The sequence below is a fragment of the Xyrauchen texanus genome, chromosome 25, assembly GCF_025860055.1.
Source record: "Xyrauchen texanus isolate HMW12.3.18 chromosome 25, RBS_HiC_50CHRs, whole genome shotgun sequence".
Lineage (NCBI taxonomy): Eukaryota > Metazoa > Chordata > Actinopteri > Cypriniformes > Catostomidae > Xyrauchen > Xyrauchen texanus.
In genome coordinates, this window is record NC_068300.1 from 34,477,273 (window position 1) to 34,503,181 (window position 25,909).

A 25,909-nucleotide genomic window follows, 5' to 3' on the forward strand; every position below is an offset into this window, starting at 1 on the left:
TCTGCACTCTCGGTGTTGATGGCTGTGGTCATGTGACGCGTCTCTTGTCAAGGTGCGGGGTAAAGGTACACACAGAGATACAGGGAAGAGCGCGGACCAAATACACTTCAACAGCATTTTCTCCGGACGTCAAATAAGAAACAGGGATAATGTCCATTAGCCGGAAAAACTGGTCTGCTCTGTCGTCGTAAGTAAATTTAAATATACATTTAAAGTTCATCTGTTTGGTCTGGTTAATGATGTTGCGGTTACTAACAGGTTGCAGAACAAATGCTGATGATACTTACCATTACAACTATTAGAACTATTATAGCACTGCTTGGATAGCAATTAGATGTACGTTTTTGTCTTCTCAATTCTGAATATTGTAGATAAATAATGTAATTTATAAAATATTTTAAATTATTTTAAAAGAGGAAACGGAGTAAAAAAAAAAAGGCACAGGAGTTTTGTTGTTCATAAAGCATAGCATCTTCCTGTAATAGGATATTTATTAATTGAGTTATGTTGAAGTCCTGTGTATTTTGAAAAACAACTTCATGATTAAAAGAAAAACTGAAAGTAATTTTGCTGAAAGTAACTGGAAAGTATCTAGGGCGAGCTGCAGTGGTCAGTTTGACAGTTAGTGTAATGCACTTACAGTACTGTATGGAATGGAATGTCACGCTTACAAACTCAAGGCACCAAGTATCCTTTAACCAAAACAGAGCTCGAAAAACCAGTTATTGCACAATGAAACACTGTTTTCAACCTTTGAAATACAATAGTCCACCTCTGGGATGTATAATTGAGACCTTTGATCGTAATTCATATTCTATACTTTGAAAAAAGGTTGTCAGAGTGGCTTTCAGTAGTTATTGAGCTCAGAATGACACTGTCTATTGTATCTATCTATCTATCTGTCTGTCTGTATATATACTGTATCATATTGCACAGAATCAATAGATAGACAGACAGACAGATAGATATATATGTCTCTCTGTCTGTGTGTCTGTCTGTCTATCTGTCTATCTGTCTGTCTATCCATTGATTCTGTGTAATATGAGGGTGCTTACCAAATGAGTTTGTTAAAAAAAAAAGACAAAATATTGAGTGGAAATTATTTTATTACGTGAGACATGAAATTTGCATAGCTACATGTTGGAAATCAGTTATGTACTGTACTCTACTTTTAATTATTTAGTTTAGTAACCTTTATACAGTAATATTTGACCACAGATTGCTGCTATTGGCCAATCACTTGAATCAGCATGAATGGTCAAAGAGATAATACAGAGAAGTACAATGCCAAAAATCATAAATGTTCTATGATTACATCAATAACACTTTATTTTACAGTGTCTGTGTTACACATATTGCATGTTGTTATTATGAATTACTACAGTAATAACAATATTCTTTAATTCTTTCAAATTAACCATATAAAATCAAATAAATTATTCATGAACTTGCTAAATAATTTAAGGGGGCTGCATTAAATTAGAAAACATACATTTTATCATTAGACATTCAATTTAGATTTAAAATTCACTCTTGTTTTATATAGTCTACACAGTATTTAACACATTTACATCAGAAGTAACTGTAATTGCATTACTGAAAAATTAAGAGTAATCCCTTACTTTACTTTTTAGAATGAAAATAAATGTAATTACATGAATTAATTATTAGTAATGTATTATACCCAACACTGGCTTTATGTGGCAACAGCTAAAGTTGTATTATTTAAAGGTGTCATGTTATTTTATAATGTTCACTGAGGTTGACTTATAATGTTAGTAAGATTCTTTCATCAAAAATAATCATAATTTAGAAATAACTGTCCATTTTCTATTCTATTTTTTGCCCTCTGATTAAAAAGCTCAAACTTCATTGTAAACGCCCACTGCTATGATTGGGTAACATCTTTGCATATGAAATAATTGTCAATGATTGTGTCAAATGTATGTTGTTTTAAAGGAGTTTTAAATATATATTGGAAAAAAGCCAAAACAAAAACAAATCAAAAACGTATATTGTTGCCGTGTATAATGGGGTGAAGACTTCCTCTTTCACCTTTCTGTTCAATTCAAACCATCTTTAACTCACTAAAAACAAACTCTTATTAATAAAGTGGCATATTGCCAATTTTCTACATGATTATAAACACACAGTGACATATATTATGATTCAATAACTCATGAGCAATCACGTTATAATCTAGCTGCATTAAGCATGCACGCTCGAGGGACGAGTATCCCCATGACAAAGTGTTCATCAGCCGTGTTCAGTTTCAATCTCTCCCCCTTAGATCGGGACACTTCATGCAACTCATAGAAGAGGCGCTGACCGCACAGAGAAATGCCAGTTTCGGAGTTTGCAGTTATTTACATGATCTGCTTCTGTATTATTTGAACTTTAATAAAGCTATAACTCAGCTATAAGATTTAATGCCGGGGTTTTTCCTTTAAAGATGCTCGACACACAAGTTTTGCTTCAGTGGAGCAGCAGCACAACGAGAGTGCTTCTGTATTTACTTATTTTGTATTATAAAATGAGTAAATATTAGTTCTAATTGCATTATAATTCCCTCATACTTTGTGATCTACATCACCTGAAGCTGTGAAAGTTTAGAGTGCGTCTGGACAGTGGTCTGTGTAATTCTTCTCCTCAGTCAGACGTGAACTGCAGTGCTGCTCTCACACGTCATCATTAGAGTTTCATGTGATCTCATGTTACGTTAAATGACATCAAACGACTATTCGGCAAAGGACTTTTTTCGACAATTTTTTAATGTAAGACGTTGTCATTAGAAATAAATGTCAGCCACTCTATCCTAATGTTAGGACATTAGGAATCAAATACAAAGAGTCTGTTTTTCCACAACCTGGCACTGCACAACGTTTTGTAAACTTCGCAGGTATCTCAAACCTCTTGTTGCTCCAATAATTCCTGTGTTTGTCCCTGCCGTTCCGACTCTTCTCACCACTCTAAATGCAAACCTGTGGGCGGGCCAAAGTGGCGATGATGAAAAAGTAGGCATTGACTTGTTTATGCAGAGGCAGACTTGTGCTGATGTACGAGGAAGTAGAAAATGAGTCGTTTAGGAATATTGGTTTCAATAAAGCCTTTTTGGACTAACAAATACATTTTTAGTTCTGAAACTTACAGTGTGTTTTTATAGTACTGTGACCTCTTATATGTCAAAAGATCAAGGTCAAATATCTCAATGCATGACACCTTCAATTCAAAATGTTATTTAACCCAAAATAAACCTCGCAAATTAGGTTAGACAAACCAAAGTTATTGTTATTGGGTAAATCAAGTAGCAATAGATCCTTTAGGTAACTATGGCAGGTTACCACTTTTTTTAAGTGTACCTGTTGGTAAAATTGCAATGGAGGCATATTTCAAATAGTGTATAGGTGTTTATATGTATTTTTATATGTACTGTATATTTTGCTGCTGTATGCTTTACATTGGTGTGGGTGTGTGTTTGATCTTAAAGGCTGACTCGACAGTGGACTGTGGAGGATGAGGAAGAGGTGGAGAGAGAGAAGAGGAGGAAGACAAGGGGCTCGAGCACTACCGCGGACACAGATGAAAGTCCCACTGAAGAGATCAACCTGCACAACAGTAGGTGCGAGATCAACTGGCCAACAACAATAAGAACTATCCAAAGAAGAATAATAACAATAATAATAAAAACATTTGGTAGATGCCACAGAAACCTTTAAACACAAAATGATATGCAGAAACCAAAGCAATGCTAATCGTGTATTATGCTTTCCTTTCTCAGTTCAAAGGCTTAAGAGCTGTACTTGACTTTAAAATGATAATCTCAGAGATATGTTGAAATAAATGCAAATTTTATGATAACTATTTGCATGATGCAGTTGAACTTGAACACAAGGATGGTGCTTTAGAGAGCTTCAGATAAGAGTTTATGATACCATAAAGGAGAATATGAATAGGTCCTAGTTCCTATAATAATGCTGTAGTTTGGTCTCATACATGTTTTGTTAAAGGATTTCATGTGAAATAACACCACACTGCCCATGTGTATGAAGAAAAACTGCTTGATCTCAAATGAGAGTCTTGTCTGATAAATAAGTTTAGAAGTGTAAATGAATCCGAGTTAGCCGAACTTCTCCCGGTGACATAAATTGCTGATGAATCTTTGAAAACATAGAGTGAAAAGACGACTGAGTTATGACCCCTATGGAGAAGAAACAGAAAAGAGTGAAACGTTAACATTCCACTACATTAAGCACACTCTAATCTAATGTCTCCAGTGTTAGCGGACCTGTTGAAGCTGGTGACTCCAGTGGCGACTCTGGTGGCGGTCTGGCCCAGCTACAGATGGACTTTGTGGAGATGCTGCGAGTCCGTGATGAGCGGCGGAGGATGAGGCACGTGGAGACTCTGAGGAAGCACAAGGAAGGAGAGGAGGGGGACATAGAGGACATCTTGGATGGGGAGCCTCATGTTGAGCTGCTGGGGGAGAAGCGGGACGATGAGCTCAGGGATAATGTTCAGCGCTGCAAGGAGGCCCTCGTGCCATCAGAGCCCTCAGAAACGCATGAGAAGGTAGGAGGACAGGTAGTGTTCCTCTTTAGAGGTGCGAAGATGTAGAAGGAGCTTTAAGATGTTCTAAGTATGTATGGTGCAGTCAATTTGCAATTACTGTAACAGTAGCTCTGGTTCAAAACCTAGTGAGCTGCCTACCTATGTAAATGGCATTTTAAGGCATCATTGTGTGCTCTTGATGGAGCATAATTATTATAACTTCTAAGACTGTTACCCTTGTTTTGGCCAGGCAGCATCACACGCATATATTTCAAGTAATAGGGAATCTAATAATGCATTGCAACAAGCTCAGTTAACATTTTCTTCAAGAAAATGCAGATTATATACAGTATATACTGTGAATTTATATAAGTAGTTTCAACTATTTCAACAAATATTTGCATATGCAGTGGATCTCGACTGATTTTGGTTTAGGAATCTGATTATACATTGGACATCAATTGGTAACCCAACACGATACTAAACATAACCCATGTTTAAAGTAGTCTGGGTTGTACTTCTTGAACCTTTTGTAGTTTTTTCATGTTTTTTTAAGAAAAAGTGTAACCTGTCCATGTTAGCATCCAAAGGCACGGGAACAAATTTTTGGTAAGGGGTGATGAGGTTTTGCCGGATGATTTGTGAACTTTTATAGTTTTAATAATTTTGTTATAGAACAAATAGCTTGCCTTTAGGAGCAGTTATGTATGACTAATTTACAGTTGAAGTAATACGTTTACATACAATTAGATTGAAGTCATTAAAACTCATTTTTAACGATTCCACAGATTTCAAATGATCAAACTATAGATTTGGCAAGTCGTTTAGGACATCTACTTTGTGCATGATACAAGTAATTTTGTAAACGAGAATGTAAATGTTTACTGTAAACTTCTTTAGTTAAGATTCACACCACTCCAATTGTATTTATAAATAAATAGAATAGAAAGATTGAACAATTTATACTGGTAAGTATTTATGGGACGTTTTAATCCAAATCAGCATATACAGTTGGATACAATTATAGAAATCTGCATCATGTTTGTGCATCATCCATAGGGAATTTGCAAGCGTGATATATTATCAGCCTATATGTATTTTCGAAATTTTGCATTGCATTGCATTTGCAATGGCCGATGGGTTACAATCAAAAAGAGGAGAAAGACAATAACCCACCTTTTTGTTTTCTCCAATGTGAACGGTGAAGTTTGTAATTCTTCGGGCCACAAGTCTTTTTATTTCCACAATGAATATTTGCATGTGGTAGCTCATTATTGCTGTAGGGTACCTCCCGCACTCACATTATTTCTCAACATCTATAATTTTCTGGATTTGTGATCAAGCTAGTATAGGCCTGTTTGACAAAATCCATCTTTCTTGTAAATGTTAGCCTGTGCTCGTGATGGAGTGGTATTGGAGCAATGGAAATGCTGATGTCCTGACTTTCAGAGTGAGATAAAAATGCTCCTCCGTGGTGGGTACATTTCGCCGTTTCTCTTCTATTCCGCAACACTCCCGTAACATGAGTCACGTTCACTGATTGGGACCACAGTCAGCTATCATGTATATTGTGCAGTATAACATAATATCGCACAGTGTGCCATGGCGATATAAATGCATTCACATCGTACAGTCTGACAAACAACAACCATGAAGGACTATTATAAATCGTACAGTGTGCACCTGCATTTAGGCAATTAGTCAATTATCTTCTGATAGACTAATTGGCTAACTGGAGTCAATTGTAGGTGTACCTGTGGATGTATTTTAAGGCCTACCTTCAAACACTGTGCCTCATTGCTTGATATCATGGGAAAATCAAAAGAAATCAGCCAAGACCTCAGAAATCTTGTGGACCTCCACAAGTCTGGTTCATCCTTGGGATCAACTTCCAAATGCCTAAAGGCACCACATTCATCTGTACAAACAATAGGATGCAAGTATAAACACCATGGGACCACGCAGCCATCATACTGCTCAGGAAGGAGATGCATTCTGTCTCCTAGGGATGAATGTAGTTTGGTGTGAAAAGTGCAAATCAATCCCAGAACAACAGCAAAGGACCTTGTGAAGATGCTGGAGGAAACAGATAGACAAGTATCTATATCCACAGTAAAACAATTCCTATATCGAAATAACCTGAAAGGAAAAATCCACTGCTCCATAACCGCCACAGAGATGCCAGTCAACAGTTTGCAAGTACACATTTGGATAAAGATCTTACTTTTTGGAGAAATGTCCTCTGGTCTGATGAAACAAAAATTTGACTGTTTGGCCAATGAATAATGAATGATCGTTTTGTATGGAGGAAATAGGGAGAGGCTTGCAATCCAATTGTCACCATCCCAACCATAAAGCATGGGGGTGGCAGCATCATGTTGTGGGGGTGCTGCAGGAGGGACTGGTGCACTTCACAAAATAGATGGCATCATGAGGAAGGAAAATTATGTGGATATATCACAAGACTTCAGCCAGGAAGTTAAAGCTCGGTCAGAAATGGGTCTTCTAAATGGACAATGACTCCAAGCATACATCCAAAGTTGTGGCTTGTATAAAGATTTGTATAAATGTATTTGGCTAAGGTGTATGTTAACTTCTGACTTCAACTGTAAATAAACTCAAGTTATCTAAATAGTTGCATGTTTTGGCACGACATATTCATTGCAGAAATATTGACATTCCGTCAGTTCTTTCTTGTGATACGGTTATGCATGAATTCTCAGCCAGGATTTATGTTTTCCTCAAACCTTTGTCATATAGCCTGTGAAACAGACGATCCTGTATAAAACACACCATGTTAAATCTGCAAATGACTTTGAAGCATTACCCATTAGGTTTAAGGTACAGTAGTCCAGTGACAGTAGAAACAGTAAACACGAAGCCAGTGTAAACTCGCTTCATGTTGTATCGGTAATCACTGTTGAACCATGCCTCATTGCATTTGTCAGACACGGACCTGAACCATGAGTTCCAATGAATTGCATTGTTGCCAGCATGTTGCCAGTTTTTTTTTCAAAGTCATTCATAGTCAGAAAGCCATCACTTCCTCACAGTGTAAATCTGACAGATATCATCATGTGACCAGGGGTCAGAGGTCATCTGTTTGCTGTGAAGTTCCTCGTTTCTATCCACATAGTGTGTAATTAATCATCTACAGAGTTAACAGAATGAGCTGCGGGAGGCACAGTTTACCTTACACACACACCTACAGGGCCAAGTCATGAGAGAAAATGAGGTCATTTGACCCATTTTTGAGGCGCTTCGTCACTTCTGTGAAACCTTTCAAAACAAAGGTGAATTTGAAGCCAATGCAACCTGTAATAAATACACAGTGTAAAGAATGGCTAGTGAAGGGCAAATTAGCATAAAAAGTAAATGAGCTTTAAAAAAAGTATGTTCGATTTGATATTTTAAGGTAAATTCGTCATACCTCAAAGGTATATAGTTCACTTAAAAATGAAAGTTCTGTCATTAACTGCTCAATACATGTTTTTGTTTTTTGTTTTTTTCAAGGAACACAAAGGGAAATGTTTTGTTGGCTGTGCCAGCTGCTATTTTTCCATACAATTAAAGTGGACTGTGACCAGTGCAAAGACCTGAAACTAAAACAATGTGTTCATTTATTTCTATGACCCATAGTGTATGTTTCCAAACACCAACCAAATTCCTGGGTTGCAGTAGACTGTGAATAATCCACCTCCATTTCATTTTTGTTTTTCTTATGTCTTGAATAAGTGAAGTAAATTAAATATGTGTTAATTGCCATTTGTTTTTTTTTTTATAGCGAAATGGAAGCCCAAAACAAGATTCAACATCACTTACTCCCACAAAATCCTCTCGAAAATTTGTGAGGTATTTAGATACTACATTTATAACTATTAAATATGTTGGGCTGATTATAGTATAAACCCAGCTTTTTAGTATTGATATATCTGATAACATTGATCTGTCTGTATGCTCTTTGATTATTGTGATAATGCAAGTATAATTTTGCCCTGCTCAAATTAGATCATATCATTATTCTCTTTGATCAGCTCTGTCTCCATCTCCTTCGATAAGAGTCCCACATCACCACCAGCCAACAGCAGAGTGTTTTCTCCTCTGAGCCTCAGGTTTCCACCCACTCAGGATTCTGAGGTGGAGCCACCATACAGCCCCGCCCACTCAGGCTCTATGAGCCCCACACCAAATGGAGACACGCTGGTGAGACATGAAGATGTTATGTATATATTAGTGTTGCCAGTCAATGAAAAGTTTTAATCATGATTAATCACACAATTTTTTGTAGTTAATTGCGATTAATCGCAGATTTGGAAAGTACTGAAATTTGACACTTTATATCCTCTTAGGAATATAAATTAAAACAAAATTAAACAATATAATGTTTTATAAAAAAAAATCCAAACAAAGCCTTCCACAGTATAAAGATAAAAATGCCCTAAAATAGCAACAATTCAAGTAAGCAAATGTTTCCCAAAGTCTAACTGAAAGTTTGATTAATTGAAAGAACTAGTCCCCACATAGGTTGCATATTCATTGCAATGGGCATTAAATCTCTTAAACTCTCATCCTGCACAATATTCATCTGCCAGTAGACTGTGGCTATCCACTTTCCATCAGCTACTTTATGCTAAGCTTGTAGGCTTACCTTGGTACAAGGTACATTTCCCATTTAATTTGGAGGTTGACTTATTAAAGACCCACATACAGTTGATTGCATATTCATTGCAATGGGCATAAAATCCTATAAACTCTCATCCTCCACAGACTGTGGCTCTCTTCTTTGCTACATCAATCCTACAGCTGCATTCATGATTCGCATTAGGGTGTCAATGGCAGCGTCAAGCGCCACTTAGAACTACACATGAAAATCGCTTGCCTACAATGTCTCATTCTGCATTTCAGTGATAGTTAAGACTTGTCATGCTTCTGGGTAAATTAAATTGTTCACGTAAATGTGCTAATCGCGATTAAGGAAAATGAATATGTTAAAACATGAACTAATCACAAGCGTTCATGCGTTGATTTTGACAGATCTAATATATACTGTATATATATATATATATATATATATATATGTACACACATGCATGTATCATAGATTTATATTATACACTCACGGCCACTCTATTAGGTACACCTAACAGAAAGCTGAAGATGCAGTGGGCACAGGCTCACCAAAACTAGACAGTTAAAGACTGAAAGAGTATTGCCTGGTCTGATGAGGTACACAGATCGTAGTTCCATTGCAGCCTTAGCTTTCTGTTCTTGGCTGGCAGAAGTGCAAACCGACGTGGTCTTCTGCTGTTGTAGCCCATCTGCCTCAAGGTTTGACATGTTGTGCATTCTGAGATGCTTTTCTGCTCACTACAATTGTACAGAGAGGTTATCTGAGTTACAGTAGACATTGTCAGTTCTAACCTATCTGGCCATTCTCCGCTGACCTCTCTCATCAACAAGCCCTCTCCGCCCGCAGAACTGCTGCTCACTGGATGTTTTTTGTTTTTGGCACCATTCGGACCAACTGCCCATGTTGCCACACGATTGGCTGATTAGATAACCATATGAATAAGTAGATGTACAGTATAGGTGTTTCTAATAGAGTGGCCGGTGAATGTATATATCATTATTATTTTATTATAATTATATTATATTAGGTATTACATTTTTGTGTACAAAAACTAAACATTTAATGGAAATAAAAATAACAATTGAATCATCAATCAAGGAAAAATAAGCCAAACAGGACAACATAAAAAATCATTATGGTTGAGCCCTGTCATAGTACTAAATATTTACCCTATTCATATACAATGGTATTTATATGTAAATCGAGGATAATGGGACCACCGTAGTACATGTCTAAAAGTGTCTAAAGAACAATGAAAATACCATGGTACATTTGAGTACTTTTTTGCAATTTTGATACGTAAGTTGATATCATATTATCACCAGGTTATTGATCCACCATCAAAGATACAATTGCTTCCTCTTGAACAATTTCAGTTGAACTGTGAAGCTTTTACACCTGATACAAAATCCGTGTGAGATGTGTGTACATATTCACTCAGCCTGCATTTGCACCTTTTGCACCTGTATTTTTTTACACCTGACAAATTGCTTATTGACTGCAATGCCCATGGTGCCTTTGTGGTAACACTAGTGCACAGATTTCTTTCCAGGGAATGTGGCATTCCAGTAATGTATGTTTACTTTTAGCCCTGCTCTTGCACAAGATCCATTTGCAAATCCATTGAGGCATTCAAGTAGAATTATGTTAGGGCTCCCTCTAGAGGAACATTAAACTATGACCTTTATGATAGCAATAAGCTTTATGGTAACAAAGGTACAATTTTACTTTCCTGTGGCCAACAGAAGCAGGAAATCTTGACAGATATGATTAATAGTCACATCGGTTTCAAGAGAAAGAGGTTACATAAGGTCCCGCCCACTCTCTTAAGCAAAGGAGAGACACAGAGAGAGAGAGAGAGAGAGAGAGAGAGAGAGACAGCCTTGTGTTTTGTGTTTGTTTGCCTAATCATCTTTCTCTCAATTGATTGAGGTTATTTTGATGTGAATAATAAGGTTTAGAGTAATATTTGTGTGATATGTCACATGCTAAGGCAAGCATCACTATTGCTTATAATTATGGTTAAGAATTTGAACAAAAAATGAATCATGGTTGTGTTTTTTGAGACTAAAAATCTAGTTGTTCTTTCATTTCTCAATGTCTTATTTTGTTTGCATATGTGCACAGACACATGAAAATGGGTCACCTAGCAATTTTGAGCCAGCCCCAAAACCTGCATTCACACGGCAGAGCTCCAGAACAGCGTCTTTCAGGGTAACAAAGCTCTCATTTCACTATATTTATTCTTTGTAATTTGAGCTATTCAAGCATGATGGCATATTAGCTGTTGTCTTGCAACTCATCAAGAGTCAACATATTTCTTATTAAAGTATCATAGTTTGCATATCATATGTACAGTAAAACAAGCCACAATACTGTCAAATTTGCCTGTGTCAATAAAATGTTTAAGTACTACGTCATAGACATATATATATAGAACCAGCCCAGTCGTAGGGATGCTTTTAATTATTTATACCCTATGCTGTGAGGGCTGTTGTCGCGCATTTGTTAAATATTTGACTTAAGTCAACACACTAAGTATTGCTCTGAACCTCACTCGCATGATCTGTTTCAGATGATGAGGAAGAAGGAGGGAGAAAGGATGCCGTTACAGAGAAGGTACTGATCACATGGCTTTGGCAATTCTTGTAATAAGTAAAAACATTTTATGTTCACTGTATATATAATATCTTTAAATAATTTGTGACAATGTTGTTTTTGCTACTGGCCTTTTACTACAGTTGTCTGATTGATGTTGGTGCAAATGATGAAATGTCATACTTAGTGGGCTTAGATGACCGATAAATTCAACTATACAAAGACTGCAAATTACTTAATGATTGTTAAAAGTAAACTGAGTCGAAAAATTACCAATTTTAGATATATTTAATCAAACGTATGAATATGTTAACTTTGACAGCCCTAACAAAGACTGAAAGTGCAATGTGCATGTGTCATATAATTTCAGTTCAAATTGCTGAAAAGTGAACCCAATTTTTAAACAGGTGTATTGGCTCACAAAATTACATACTTTAATACCACAATGTGGCCAAAACGTACAGTACCATGTGTGCTCACTACAGTATATCTTTAATTAATTTTCTATTGTAGTTTTGCGTTTTACTAACAATTATCGAGCATAAGACTATAAGGTCATTTTCAAAAATACATTATAACAGGCTTACTGATTAATTAAAAGTATGCATAATTATGTTTTTGGTAACATTTTACAATAATTTTGTATTTGTTAACGTTAGTTAATGCATTATGTATCACAAACTATCTGTTATGGCAATTAAAGTTTGCAATACTTTAGAATTTCGAGACCGTGAGAGAGACAAAATCGACGTTCTCAAACAAAAGTTCAAAGACTATTGTGAACTGAGAAAAAACCTACCTTACATGTCACATATTCTTTAGGAGGGCTCAAGGAATATTGATGCCTACGCCACGGACCTAAAGAACAAGGCAAAAGACTGTGAGTTCGGAGAATTGCATGATTCATTAATCAGAGACAGGCTTGTTTGTGGCATAAGAGATGACACAGTAAGAGCCAGATTACTTAGAGAGGCAGACCTCACATTAGCAAAAGCTTTGGACATTTGTCGAGCTAACGAAATGTAAAAACCATGTAAAAGTGCTAAACGAAGAAGTAGACATGCACAAGACCAAAACTGTAGAAATGAAGCTAAGAATCAACAGGATAATGCCAAAAGAGGTGCAGCATGACTCGAATGACGACACAAAATGCAGCAGATGTGGTTATAAACATGAGCAGAGAAAATGTCCTGCCTACGGACAAACGTGCAGACTGTGCAGTAAAAAGAACCATTTTGCAAAAAAAGATGCATACGCAAACCGAAGAAAGTGACAAAAATATGTTCCTGGGCACGGTAGAAGTGCAGAGAAACAAAGTGAAAAGTATACAAGCTGTCACAACAGAGATAGAGAAAGAGAAATGGCCAGAAATAATCAATATAAGAGGCAAGCAACACATTGAAGCTGGACATGTGCAGAATGTGATGTTCTCTCGTTAAAGACTTTCAATTCGTTGGGCACAACGGAGAAGCTGAATAAATCCACCTGCAAGTTGCTTACATTCTCAGGACACCAGATGTCACCATTGGGGTAGAAACAGTTAACCTGTGAGTACAAAGGTCAAAAATACAAAATTCAGTTCCAGATCATAGAAAGAGATGCTCCTGCAATACTAGGAAGAGCTACTTGTCAAGCTTTGGGAATGATAAAAAGAATACATGGAGTGTCTGTTGATGATGACATTCTGAAACAGTATGAAGATCTATTCACTGGTCTAGGATGCATGCCTGGATACCATCGCATTCAAGTGGATCTGACAGTAAAGCCTGTTATACATGCTCCACGAAAAGTTCCTGTCGCACTATAAGAAAGAATAATTGAAGAACTGCACAGGATGGAGGACTCAAATTTCATTGCGAGACAAACAGAGCCAACTGAGTGGGTGAGTAGCATGGTGACAATTGTCAAGCCAGATAAAGTCTGCATATGTCTCGACCCACAGGATTTGAAAATGGCAACTGCTACCCACTGCTCACAATTGAAGAAGTCTTGTCAAACATGCCAAATGCCAAAGGATTCTCGGTGCTTGATGCCAACCAAATTGGACGAGGAAAGCTCCAAATTGTGTACACTCAACACGCCCATAGGAAGATACAGATTCCTACCTTTGCCTTGAGCATGACGCCAGACGCCAGAGCATGATGCCAGACTGATAAAACTCCTTGAAAGGGCAAGAGAGTACAACCTCAAGCTGAAGAAAAAAAATATCAGATCAGAGCTTCACAGATCAAGTGTATCGGTCATGTTTTGACAGCAGAAGGACTGAAATCAGATGAAGAGAAGGTAAGAGCCGTAGTTCAATTACCTCCACCAGAAGATAAACAAGCTCTTCAAAGATGTCTGGGTATGTTGCAGTATCTTGCCAAATTGCCAAAGCTGCTGGAGAATGATGCTGAATGGATCTGGGGAAGTGAGCAAGAAACACATTTTCAGAAACTCAAAACACTAACAAAGAATGCACCAATACTGAAATCCTACGATGTCAATAAACCGTTAACTTTGTCAGTAGATGCAAGCTCTGAAGGAATGGGTGCAGTTTTGCTACAAGAACACAGACCAGTAGCATAAGGCTCAAGAACACTCACAGACTGTCACCGTAGATATGCGCAAATTGAGAAGGAACTACTTGCTATCGTATACGGATGTGAAAAGTTCCACCAATATGTATATGGCAGAGAGGTTCACGTAGAGAGTGATCACAAGCCACTTGAAAGCATTTTCAAAAAACCGCTACACCAAACACTATTGAGACTACAAAGGATGTTGCTCAGACAGCAAAGGTACATACAATCTGAAAGTCATATACAAGCCGGACAAAGAGATGCATATAGCAGATGCATTGAGTCGTGCTTACCTTGATGAACACATCGGAGACCTGCTTGAAGAGGAGTTGGAGGTAAACTGCGTAACACTGGAGCTACCTGTATCTGAAAAGAAACTTCAAGACTTCAGAAAAACAACAGCTGATGATCCTGAAATACAGATGTTGAAAGACTACATCATGAAAGGATGGCCTGCTGAGAAAGGCTCAGTTCATAAAGATGTTCAGAAATATTGGACATTTAAAGAAGAACTCAGTTACACATCAGGACTGATGTTTAAAGCTAAAAACTCATAATTCCAAACAAAATGAGAAATGAAATGCTGGACCGAATTCATGAGTCACATTTGGGCATGGTGAAATGCAAGGAAAGATCAAGAGACATCATTTATTGGCCAGGAATGTCAGCTCAAATTGAGAAAATGGTATCACAATGTGCCATTCCAGAAATTGCAAAACTGATTGACACTACGTGTAGAGGAGTGATAACTGCATTGAAATCACTGTTTGCCAGACATGGTATACCGGATGTGGTAATATCAGATAATGGTCCCAATATGCCAGTCACGAATTCAAATGTTTTGCAGAAAACTGGGAATTCGAGCACAAAAAGTCTAGTCCGGGATATGCTCAGTCTAATGGACAAGCAGAAAGAACAGTCCAGACCATCAAGAAAATGCTCACAAAGTCACAATGTGAGAATGGAGATCCATATGTTGCATTGATGGAATATCGCAATACTCACTAGATGGCGTTGGAATGTCACCGGCACAACTTTTAATGGGGAGAAGGATGAAAACGAAACTGCCAACTTCCACTGTATTGTTGACTCCAAAAGTAAGTGGACAAATTCAAGAAAAGCTCAAAAACAGGCAGTCAAAGCAGAAATGTTATTATGACAGAAACACCAAACAATTGCCAAACATATCACCTGGGGACAAAGTGAGGATACAGCAAGGACAAATCTGGAAACCTGCAACAGTTCTGAAGAAGCATGAGTTGCCAAGGTCATATGTTCTTTGCACACCTGATGGAAAGGTTTACAGAAGAAACAGAAAGCATCTGTTAAAGACAAAAGAACAAGAGTTTACATCAACACATGAACAAACTGACTTTTACACTGAGTCAAACACAAATGCAATGCTACAAGAAGAAATGAATCCAGACTTACCTGTTGTGGTGAAGCACACATGTCAAAATGGTTCACTTGAAAGACAGAGCAAGACAGTTATCACCACAAGATTTGGAAGAGAAGTTAAAATGCCATCAAGATTCAAAGACTATAAAATGTGCTAGAATAATTATTGATTTGAAGGCCTCAATGTAAATGCAAAATTATATAATAAGTAATAGATCTAATGTTTGGTGATTACATTGTTGACTGTTGTTAGACAAATGTTAAGGTCCTGAATTGTAAAAAATTCTAGTATTCTAGTTTAATACGTGATAAGCAAGATGTACGTAAGAGGAGTCACTTAAAAAGGGGGGCCGGATAAAAGCATTTCAGTTCAGTCAGTAACCAACTTTGTCTCGTCTTATTTATTATTAATAAAATAAAACACAAGAATACATTATCAATTAATATTTTTTTGTATTCATTTTAGTTAATGTTAATTTCTAAATATACAATTCTTCATCAATATGTGTTAGTTCATAATGCATTAACTAATGTTAACGTATATAGCTAAAATGTATTAGTATATTTAAAAATTTTAAATGAATCAAGATTAAGCCAAGATTTTAAGTACTGTAAAAGTTAGTGGATGTTAACTGCAGTATACTTAACTACTCTTAACAAATACAACTTATTGTAAAGCGTTACTATATTTGTTTTATTTTTTTTTACATAATTTTGCACAAATATTAATATTTGTTTTAAATCAAGAACATAAATGACTTGCACAAATATTCCTATATTTGTAAAACATCCTGTTTACTTTCCTAACCTCCAATCCTGATGAAATGAACAAGACTTGTGTCGATGTAGTGACACTGGAGGTCGCCCTTGGAAGCCCCAAACACCTCTGATCTTTGAGAAAAGTCCAATGGAAATTGGCTAGTGGAATTCGCATGCCACTCCCCTGGACATACGGGTATAAAAAGAGCTGGCTCACAACCACACATTCAGGTTTTGTGCTGAGGAGCCGAGACAGGGTCCAGGGCATTTCGGCGCTTAATTCAGTGTTGTGGCAGGAGGGACACAACATCTCGTTCTCTCAGGGAATGGAGGTTACGAAAGAAACCAGGACGTTCCCTTTCTGTCACTCACTCGAAGTTGTGTCGATGTAATGACACCAGAGGTCACTATACGAAACGCCACAACTAGCTGAACTGTGTTACCTGGACTGGCAGTGCGAGACGGGCAAATCATTGTGTGCCTCATAGCCAGCGTACCTGGCCATCATGTAACCAACCCCAACGCTCCTACGAGCGTTGTACGGTTCCCCTGCACCTCGGGGACAAGTCGACTGCAAAAAATGGGGACAGGCCGCCCCAGCCGTGGCCTCTTCTTTTTTTTCTCCCCAAAAAAGAATGTAAATAATTCAGCTGGAGGTCATAAGTGTCCGTGTCGGGGGGTGTTCATTCCCAAGTGGAAGACACCACAGAGATTACAGTCTGCCCGAAGGGGAGGCAACTATGTGGAAATACGTTGCATGGTCTTACCGAGTCTTGTCGGCACTGTCGCATGTGGAGAACTCCCCTTGGTAGGTCGTACCCAGAGGGGATGGAGCTCTACAAACACGGCGACTGGTGGCAGAGGGTGACACTGCCTAATCATACAAGGTTACATAGAGGCAACCAATGCATGCGGAGCACCTACCCCAGTAAAGGGCCTATTAGCACATGTACTGGGCCGGCATCGAATTTCTCCATGGATCTGCCTACCACAGGGCTAAGGAGGAAGGACTTCAAGGGCCAACGGTCTTGTGAACAGTATTGGGGGTAAAAAGCACACGTCTCCCCCTCCATGAGGGGAAAGGCGCTATACGCAAGTGATACACCTAGCCAGATGTCCCACAAACTTACCTGTTCGCACCTGACAAAACACGTGGGAGGAACGGCACAACCCGGAGATTGCGGAACCTCGCGAAGGTATTGGGTGTTGTCCAGCCCGCTGCTCTACCGATGTCTGCTAAAGAGGCATTGGTCGGGGCCCAGGAGGCTGGTTGAGTGTGCCCGAAGCCCCAAGGGGCATGGGATGTCCTGGGCATGGTATGCTAAAGCATCAACGAACCAGTGGGAGATCCTCTGTTTGGATAAATCGCTCCCATTCCGCTGTCCTCCGAAGCAGACAAAGAGCTGCTCAGAGCGTCTAAAGCTCTGCGTGCAATCAAAGTTGATGCGCAAAGCACGCATCGGACACAGTTAATTCTGCCTCCTCATGGGGCAGCTTCGCTTGCAGGTTCACCACCTGATCCCTAAATGGGGTCATGAGAACCTTGGACATATAGCTCGGTCAGGCCTCAGGATCACATCAATAGTATTATCAGAGTAATCCGGACCGAACTCCAGGCATGTGTCGCTGACAGACAATGCATGCAGGTCCCCTACCCTCTTGATGGACGTGAGCTCGGTCAGGAGGGCAGTCTTCAAGAGACTTGAGTTTAGCTCAGCTGACTCCAGGGCTCAAACAGGGCTCCCCGCAGGACCACGGAGAGATCCCATGAGGTCCAGCGACCTCGTGCCTCAAAGGAACCTGATGATCAGGTCGTGCTTCCCGAGAGACATACCGTCAACAGCATTGTGGAGTCAGCATCAGCGTGTCTGCAAGTAACGACTTGAGTTGCTGCTGACTCAAGAGGAGGAGGCAGATTGGCGTGATAACCACATAATGTGTGCCGCAGTGCCATGCCCATCTTGTGACTTGAGTCTGAAGCCAGTGCTGAAGCGGTCTCATATGCATCGACCTGAGCAGCATGACCGCCGTCAAGGACGTCATATGCCCTAGGAGCCTCTGAAAATGCTTCATTGGGACTGCCGTGCTTCGCCTGAACATCTTCATGCAGTTCAGCACTGATTGCATGCACTCACTCATGAGGCACGCCATCATAGAGACTGAGTCTAACTCCTACCTGAGAAAAGAGATAACACCTCCACAGAGGTAAAACGGACGCCACTGAACCCGGGTGGGTGCCTGGTGAACTGAATCACATAGCCGAGTTGGATGGTCCCGGTCAGCCATTGCGATGGGTTGGGGAGCGCAAACCACGCCCCCAAGCTCTGGACGAGGGGGACCAAGGAGACAATCACGTCATACCGGTGGGTGGGGCCTCACGGCAGGTTGTAGCCGGAGGCACCACATTGAGGGGGCTTGGACCCAGAACTCGTGGCCGTGCTGAGACTGGGGACATCGTAGCACTTATCTGGCTCCAGGTACCCACCATAGGACCGGACAGCGACGGGGGAGGAAGGAACTCTCCTCGTAATCCATCACAACTGCCTGGGCTTTGGTGTGTTGTGCTGCAGCTGGGCGCGCGGTGGCGGGGGGCCCACCTCTGTAGCGTCGTGCCTGCCATAAATGTTTGGTGTCCAGCAATTGCAATAACAATGGACGTAAACACTGAGTGTGTGACCCAGGAAATGAGGAAACCACTCCTTTTCTGAAAATGTGGGTACCGTAGACTTTCAGCATGCGGCGGCGAATCAAAGAAAAGGCAACAAAGCATTCTCCTCCCAGCGTGAGGAGTACGTTTTGAGTTCTGAAAATTACAATGTGAATTTATAGTACAATGACCACTTATAAGTCAAAAGATTGATGTCGAAAATTGGATTCCTCATGACCTCTTTAATGGCAGCATTAGGGATGGGCATTGATTACTCGAGTACTCAGATACTCGAGTAATCAACAGCAGCAATGATCGATCATAAAAAATGATGATCGATAGTGATCTCGCATGATGTGACTTTTCACTTAATTTGAAATCCAGTGACAATTTCCTGACAGCTAAACACACAAACAAAGAGCTTATTTTTAATTTTGAGATTGATTACACTGTGGTTTTGAGGGGTACATTGATTGTCAGAAATGTCTCATAGCAACCGAACTGATACAACACTGCAATGGTATCGTTACGATAATCAAAAGAGAGTGTAATTAACCGTGTTTTGAACACCTGCCTCTGCAAAACGTTTGCTAAACACGTTTTATTATCATTTCATGTAAGAACTTTGACTCGTAAATGGATATTATTTAATAAAAGTAAATGTTTGTCACTGACTGTGAACCTCCCTGCCCTGCATGAAATAACACGCACCTGCATCTCGACAAAATGGGAGTTGAAGATTTCTGCACGAGTTTCCAAGTTAGTGTCATTCTGTTGCACTTTCCCCAGTTGAAAGGTGGAAACTCAGACTCTCCGAGTTAAATGGATCGCTTCATGAATCACAGCAATAACAATACAGAGCATTGCGGCTTTTTTGTAGACACACACACCAGGCGCGTATGGCAATGGACTCAACGCACTAAAGCAACGCATATACAGCATGCAAGCGTTTCAAACAGCTAGACAGAGCACAGCTAAATAGTACACAATGATGCGTCTTCAAACTGACTACGGTACTATGGTAACCTGCAGGAAGAACAGACAGACGTGTGTGGGGCACATTCTTTCAGCTTTGGACAGCAAATCCGCACATAATGATAAAATATGATATTAATGAAAACAAGATATTATTTTATAACAGCCTATAATAATGAAAAAACGTTGGAAAAAACACTGGAACAACAAGACACAATGCAGCAGCCATAGACGTTTGTCAGACATGTTATTATATACGTATACAGTTATGAACATGTAATCGCCCCTTGAGTACTCGACAAGTACTCAAGTTATTAGTCAGAGTACTCCAGTAGACAAAATGTCCAAAATGCCCCTCCCTCAGCAGCATCAAATAGCTGTAAAATCTGTATTTACTACAGAATCTGTATCTATTAATTAATAGACCTATTACCTTCTGATTTCATCAACAGTGCAAGTGTGCGAACTTCAGCGAAGACTTTTGAATCTAATAAGGTAAAGCCATTAAAGACTGATTCACTACAAACTTACTGTATGCTGTCACACAAATACTCAATATAATAGTTGATACTTGATATAATACTCAATATAGCGTACTCTGTTAAACACACAGAGCCCTGAACAAGACGATGAAGAGCAGTCCCCATTTCAGAGAAAGTGAGTCCATCCGTATTACCACATTTATACTCTGATTGTAATTGCAGTAATATGAGGATGTGTTAAATTGAATGCTGTCTGTACTGTTCGACCAGCTCTGGACAAAGAATATCATCTAGATCCATTCAGGAGAAAATGGAAAGACTGTCTCAAGCATCACAGGTCTGCATCTCTTTAAAGCTCTTTCAATATATTATTTCATATGAGATTGCAATACAAAAATATTGTCCAATATGACAGATATAAATCATGCTTAAGGAATCATGCACTTTTAAACTTGCAGAAATGGCAGATTGCCAAATCGCCGATAGTTCATAAGACGGTGTGTTTAGCGGACGAAGTGTCAAGGAAGAGGGAGCTCTTTGAGAAAGAACAGGAGGGATCGGAGAAAATTAACTTGTTCTCCAAACAGGTAATGCCAATGTTCAGTGGCAGAATCATAACTTTATGAAATGTGTTATGAAATTATTTAATGTCTTAATGAAATTATTTAAATATCTTTCATAAATGTCTTTATGAAATTATTCATTGAAGAGTACATTTATTGCAATGGGTTTGCAATTTATTGCAAAAGTATGTAAATACATAAATATGGTACTACACTTAAAAGGATATTTGTTTCTATTTGATTTAACTCATAAAAATACTTTTGTTGGTGTAACCTAATTTATCAGGTAAATTTAGTCAGATTAAATAAAATAAAAATAATTGAATAAAACCAGTTCATTTAGATGTTAACACATGAAGCACAATTTTTGGTTTACTTGAAAGCAATATGCTTCTTGTTGTAAAATCTAAATGAGCTGTTTTTGTTTAGTTTTTTTAAGTCAAAAAAATTCTATAACACCACAGAATCAACCTGAATACATTAGGCTACAAGTGATTTGAAGGGAAAGGGGACATTTTAAAAACTGTCAAAAATGAAAATTCTCTCATAATTGACTCACCCTCATGCCATCCCAGATATGTATGACTTTCGTTCTTCTGCAGCACACAGACAAATGTTTTAGAAGAATATTTCAGCTCTGTAGGTCCATACAATGCAAGTGAATGGTGATCAGGCCTTTCAAGCTCCAAAAATTACATAAAGGCCACAGAAAAGTATTCCATATCCAGCAGATAAATCCATATTTTCAGAAGCGATATGATAGGTGTGGGTGAGAAACACATCAATATTTAAGTATTATTTTACTATAAATCTCCACTTTCACTTTCACATTCTGAAAGTGAAAGTAAAATTGGAGATTTATAGGTAAACATTGATCTGATTCTCACACACAGTAATTGCATCGCTTCAGAAACATATATTAAACCACTGTAATCATATGGATTTCTTAATGCCCTTTTTGGAGCTTGAAAGTTCTGGTCACCATTCACATCCATTGTGTGGACGTACAGAGCTGAAATATTCTTCTAAAATCTTAATTTGTGTTCAGCAGAAGAAAGAAAGTCATACACATCTGGGATGGTATTAAAGTGAGTAAATTATGAGACTATTTTCATTTTTAGGTGAAATATCCCTTTAAGGTAAGAATTGCAGAATTACTACTTTTAGGCTTAAAATGCAACACTCGATGGTGTAACGGGGTGCCTACTCAGTCTCTCTATCCTCCAAGGGGCCCTTTGTCTGAATAAGGTTGAATGTCCCTGCCTTATATCCACTGGCATAGAATTGGGGGAGACGGGGGCCAAACGTCCCAATACTGTGAAGGGGGTGATTTGTTTAAAAAGCATTCTTAGATTTAAATGAGGATGAATGGAGGATTTGGTTTTCAGAGCGTTTTTTTCTGAAACATCAACCCTAATGCTATTTCTGAATGTTTGTATGATGCAGTGTATAAATATTTAGATGGGATTATACAGTTTCACTATTAACCGTGATTAAAAATATCACAGTTAATTTAACCGTGCGTCTTAAATTAAAGCGTCTGCCAAATGCAGAAATGTAAATGTAATTCATTGTTGTTACCGTTTACTTTGTTTTAGGACTTTCGCAGTTTTTCTTCTGGAATTTCTGATCGAATCAATCGTTGGGTTCAGAGGAAAACATTTACTGTGTCACCATCTCATAGTCCTTCGGTAAGTGCTGCCCTTTACTACGTTCTAGCCGAGGAGCATCACAGAAGACATTTTACTCACTAGAACTGATTGACAAGATCTCAACTACACTTGCTGGATCACTCAGCACCTTCACCAGTGTTTGGCTTGGTGGCAGTGTTACACTTTGCACTGAGCTCATTTTTGGTCTTGTTAGTCATCAGACAAATATGTTTTATGTCTCTTGTGAATGTGGAATTATTTCCGCCCACAAAGTGACAGGTTTTCTCAGAAATGAGTCATCATTCAGTCAAGATAAAGGCAGAGGGTTCCTGGATATCCTCAAACAACCTCTTTCTTTGCCTCAAGGGCTAAGCAAAAATATCAGAGAACTAGTTTTACAATCTAATAGAATGTACAAAAAAAATAATGTATTACTGTATTGTTAAAAAGTTTTTATTCAAATAAGCCTAAAAGTCAGCCAAAAATACTTTCATTTAAATAAAAAATCTTTCATCATCATAATATTTTCACATTGCAGTAGTGAGTATATGGGGGGTAAGTCTGCCTAATTGTTTTGAAAATAATGTCACAATGCTAAATATCTTAACCCTTCTATTGTCTTATAAACTGCACCCTGCTATTGTCCTTCGGGTCATTTTTGACCTGTATTGAAAACCATTCAAAATGCATATTAGGATTGCTTAAAAATAACTGGAATTTTGTAACATCTCAAAATTTTTACAACAATTTCTGATTCATTCTGCTTGTAGAAAATAACCAGTGTACATTTTACAGTCACAGTACATTTCAGTACATGCCTATTTTATTAATGAATCTCTATTACCTTTTCCAGCAGTCGAGCTGGGCCCAATTGCATGTCCATTGCAGCAAATCCATTCCCTCCCACAAATGTTAAAAATGTGTTGCAGTGTTACAGTGCTTTAGGAAGTTGCTGTATTGGCTCTTTCTGCAATCTAATGTTTTAGGGGGAAAGAATATCCAATAGGTATTTTACCATTAAGGAGCCATTAGCCTCATTGTACCCTAAACTTATTTACTAATATGTTACCTGTTCAAAACTGTAAAAAACACTGTGTGTTTGTGTATGTGGACTCAGTAATTTGCATGTGCATGTGTGCACAAATATTCAATTCAAGAGTTTTGGGAAAATCAAAAGCAGCTTTTATAAGTTTACTGATATGACTGAAGTCTTTGTTTTAATGTGAGTGCTTATGATTTTATACATATATTGTAAAATTACAATTCATGTCTTTAGGAGTTAAACTTTTTAATTAGGAATAAATTACTGAGTGCACCTTTAAGAAAATGTTAAATATTTATATGTCAAATTTGATTCATAGATTTACAAAAAACTGTCCGAAGGTGAAAGGACTCAACTGGTTCTTCCCAAACATGTCAAAATGAAAAGAAAATGGAAGGAACAATTTATTACAATTAATTAAAAAAAATGTATTTATTTTTATTTAGTTTGTTTTGATGGTCTTGACAAAGTCACCATGCTTGGTTCCAGTATCAAAACCGATGCAGTATTTCTAACATATTCTATACATGTCCCGGGTCAAAATGACCCTAAGACAATAGGAGAGACAATAGGAGGGTTAATGGTTCTAAAAATAAGCTTCATTTTCTTTGTGCAACTTACAATTTCTTATTTTTTTAACCATATTTATCATATGACACAGAAACTCTACGGCTTGTTTTGCTGCACTTCGACTCAACTGAGCTAAAAGCTTAGAATATGTAATGCCGATGGCTACCGTTTCTTTTCCATGGTTAACTTCTGACACATCCTGAATTGTTTTTTTCCTTTTCAGGATCTAAGACATGTGAACATCTCCAGTAAGAAAAGTTTGTTTGAAAGAGGACAAGAACAGGACCACAAATGACATTCTCATTGCTAAAGGTAAGGTGAGGTAATGATTTTTATATTTTTTTTTGTCTCTAAATAAACCTATAAAAAGTTTGAAATGTCATATTTCAACCCCAAAATATAGCTTAGAATTTGCATAAAGAAAATCAGGCATTAATTATGGATAAGGGAAAGTTATGATTTCATTTTTCACATTGTGACACTATTTTCTTGACAATTAAGCACATTTCCCTCAACGTTCGAATTACCATAATGCATAAAAAGAGGTATTTATACATTGCGGTTAGTATTTGCTGCACTGGATTTAATTTATGCTGATTTACTGTATTACAGTGTTAACAATGACAGCTTTTTTGTATTAAATCATGACTACATGAAGGAAAAATGTGCACAATGGTCATGGTCTTGACATGTTATTCACCCAGAAATGTATGATGTAAAATAGATAATAAATCAATGTCATTTTTCTCTGCAGATTCTGGAGATCTTGAAAGAAGCATGACTGCCAAACTCTTCCAGACAGTCAGTGCCAAGGATTGTCTCTAAACTCCTTACTTTTGCTTCTTTGCCTCGGCTTTTCACGACATTGTGCTGATTCACTTTCTTTGATAAATTAAAGGCTTGTGTTTTTATTTGTAGCATTTAGAAAGTTTATACTGATTGATTTTGGGATGCAACTGTAACTTAATAATGATGTCTTACTAAACAAAATAAGAACATCACAGGGATTATTTCAACTAATTTCTCAGGATTACAACCATACTGCCATTTTGTGACAAACTGCGATCTTGTTTCTCGATATACTCTGTCATGTGAGTTATAAGAGGAAGAGGTGTAGTCAGGGCATAACTCAGAATAGTACAACTATAATGTCCTGAATGTCCTGAATTGTTTAACCTTCTCGAAATAAGCGTTAAAGTTTCATATTTCATGAATTGGGGAAATCATGTGCTGAAACTGAGCTATGCGTTCTGTTTGCTGTTGTTTCAACTTGCCAGAGTCTCGAGTCACAATATGAAAATGTATTTTAATGAAGAAATGTCAAAATGGACGTGCCCTTTTAACCCCTTTGCTTACTAACTCAGGAAAAGTTGCAATCCAACAACAGCCTACGTTTCTTTCTTTAAGCAAACCTTAATGTCTTGTCATGTAATTGTGGTTTCTGCCTAGAAGGGTCATCTTGTAGATTAATAAAAAGTTTTATA

The 25,909-nt window shown here is 38.0% G+C and overlaps 1 protein-coding gene and 1 long non-coding RNA gene across 3 annotated transcripts; one reads left to right on the forward strand and one right to left on the reverse strand.

Moving 5' to 3' along the window:
* Nucleotides 1–25,909, forward strand: LOC127618463 (ladinin-1-like). Of its 2 annotated transcripts, none has more exons than XM_052090922.1 (14): nucleotides 1–187; nucleotides 3,488–3,619; nucleotides 4,275–4,569; nucleotides 8,333–8,400; nucleotides 8,583–8,751; nucleotides 11,306–11,392; nucleotides 11,754–11,797; nucleotides 20,569–20,611; nucleotides 20,730–20,773; nucleotides 20,869–20,935; nucleotides 21,057–21,185; nucleotides 22,760–22,852; nucleotides 24,649–24,742; nucleotides 25,180–25,909. In XM_052090922.1, exons 1-13 carry the CDS (start codon nucleotides 150–152, stop codon nucleotides 24,718–24,720), a joined length of 1,281 nt encoding a protein of 426 aa, XP_051946882.1. In that variant the 5' UTR covers nucleotides 1–149; the 3' UTR covers nucleotides 24,721–24,742; nucleotides 25,180–25,909. The 2 variants fall into 2 exon arrangements, with proteins under 2 accessions (XP_051946882.1, XP_051946881.1); XM_052090921.1 differs by having other exon boundaries at nucleotides 3–187; nucleotides 24,649–24,737.
* Nucleotides 8,698–13,968, reverse strand: LOC127618477 (uncharacterized). The gene is made up of 4 exons (XR_007967434.1): nucleotides 13,882–13,968; nucleotides 13,277–13,321; nucleotides 12,576–12,634; nucleotides 8,698–8,748 (listed from the first exon to the last, which is right to left on the reverse strand). It is a non-coding gene; the product is annotated as an uncharacterized LOC127618477 (long non-coding RNA).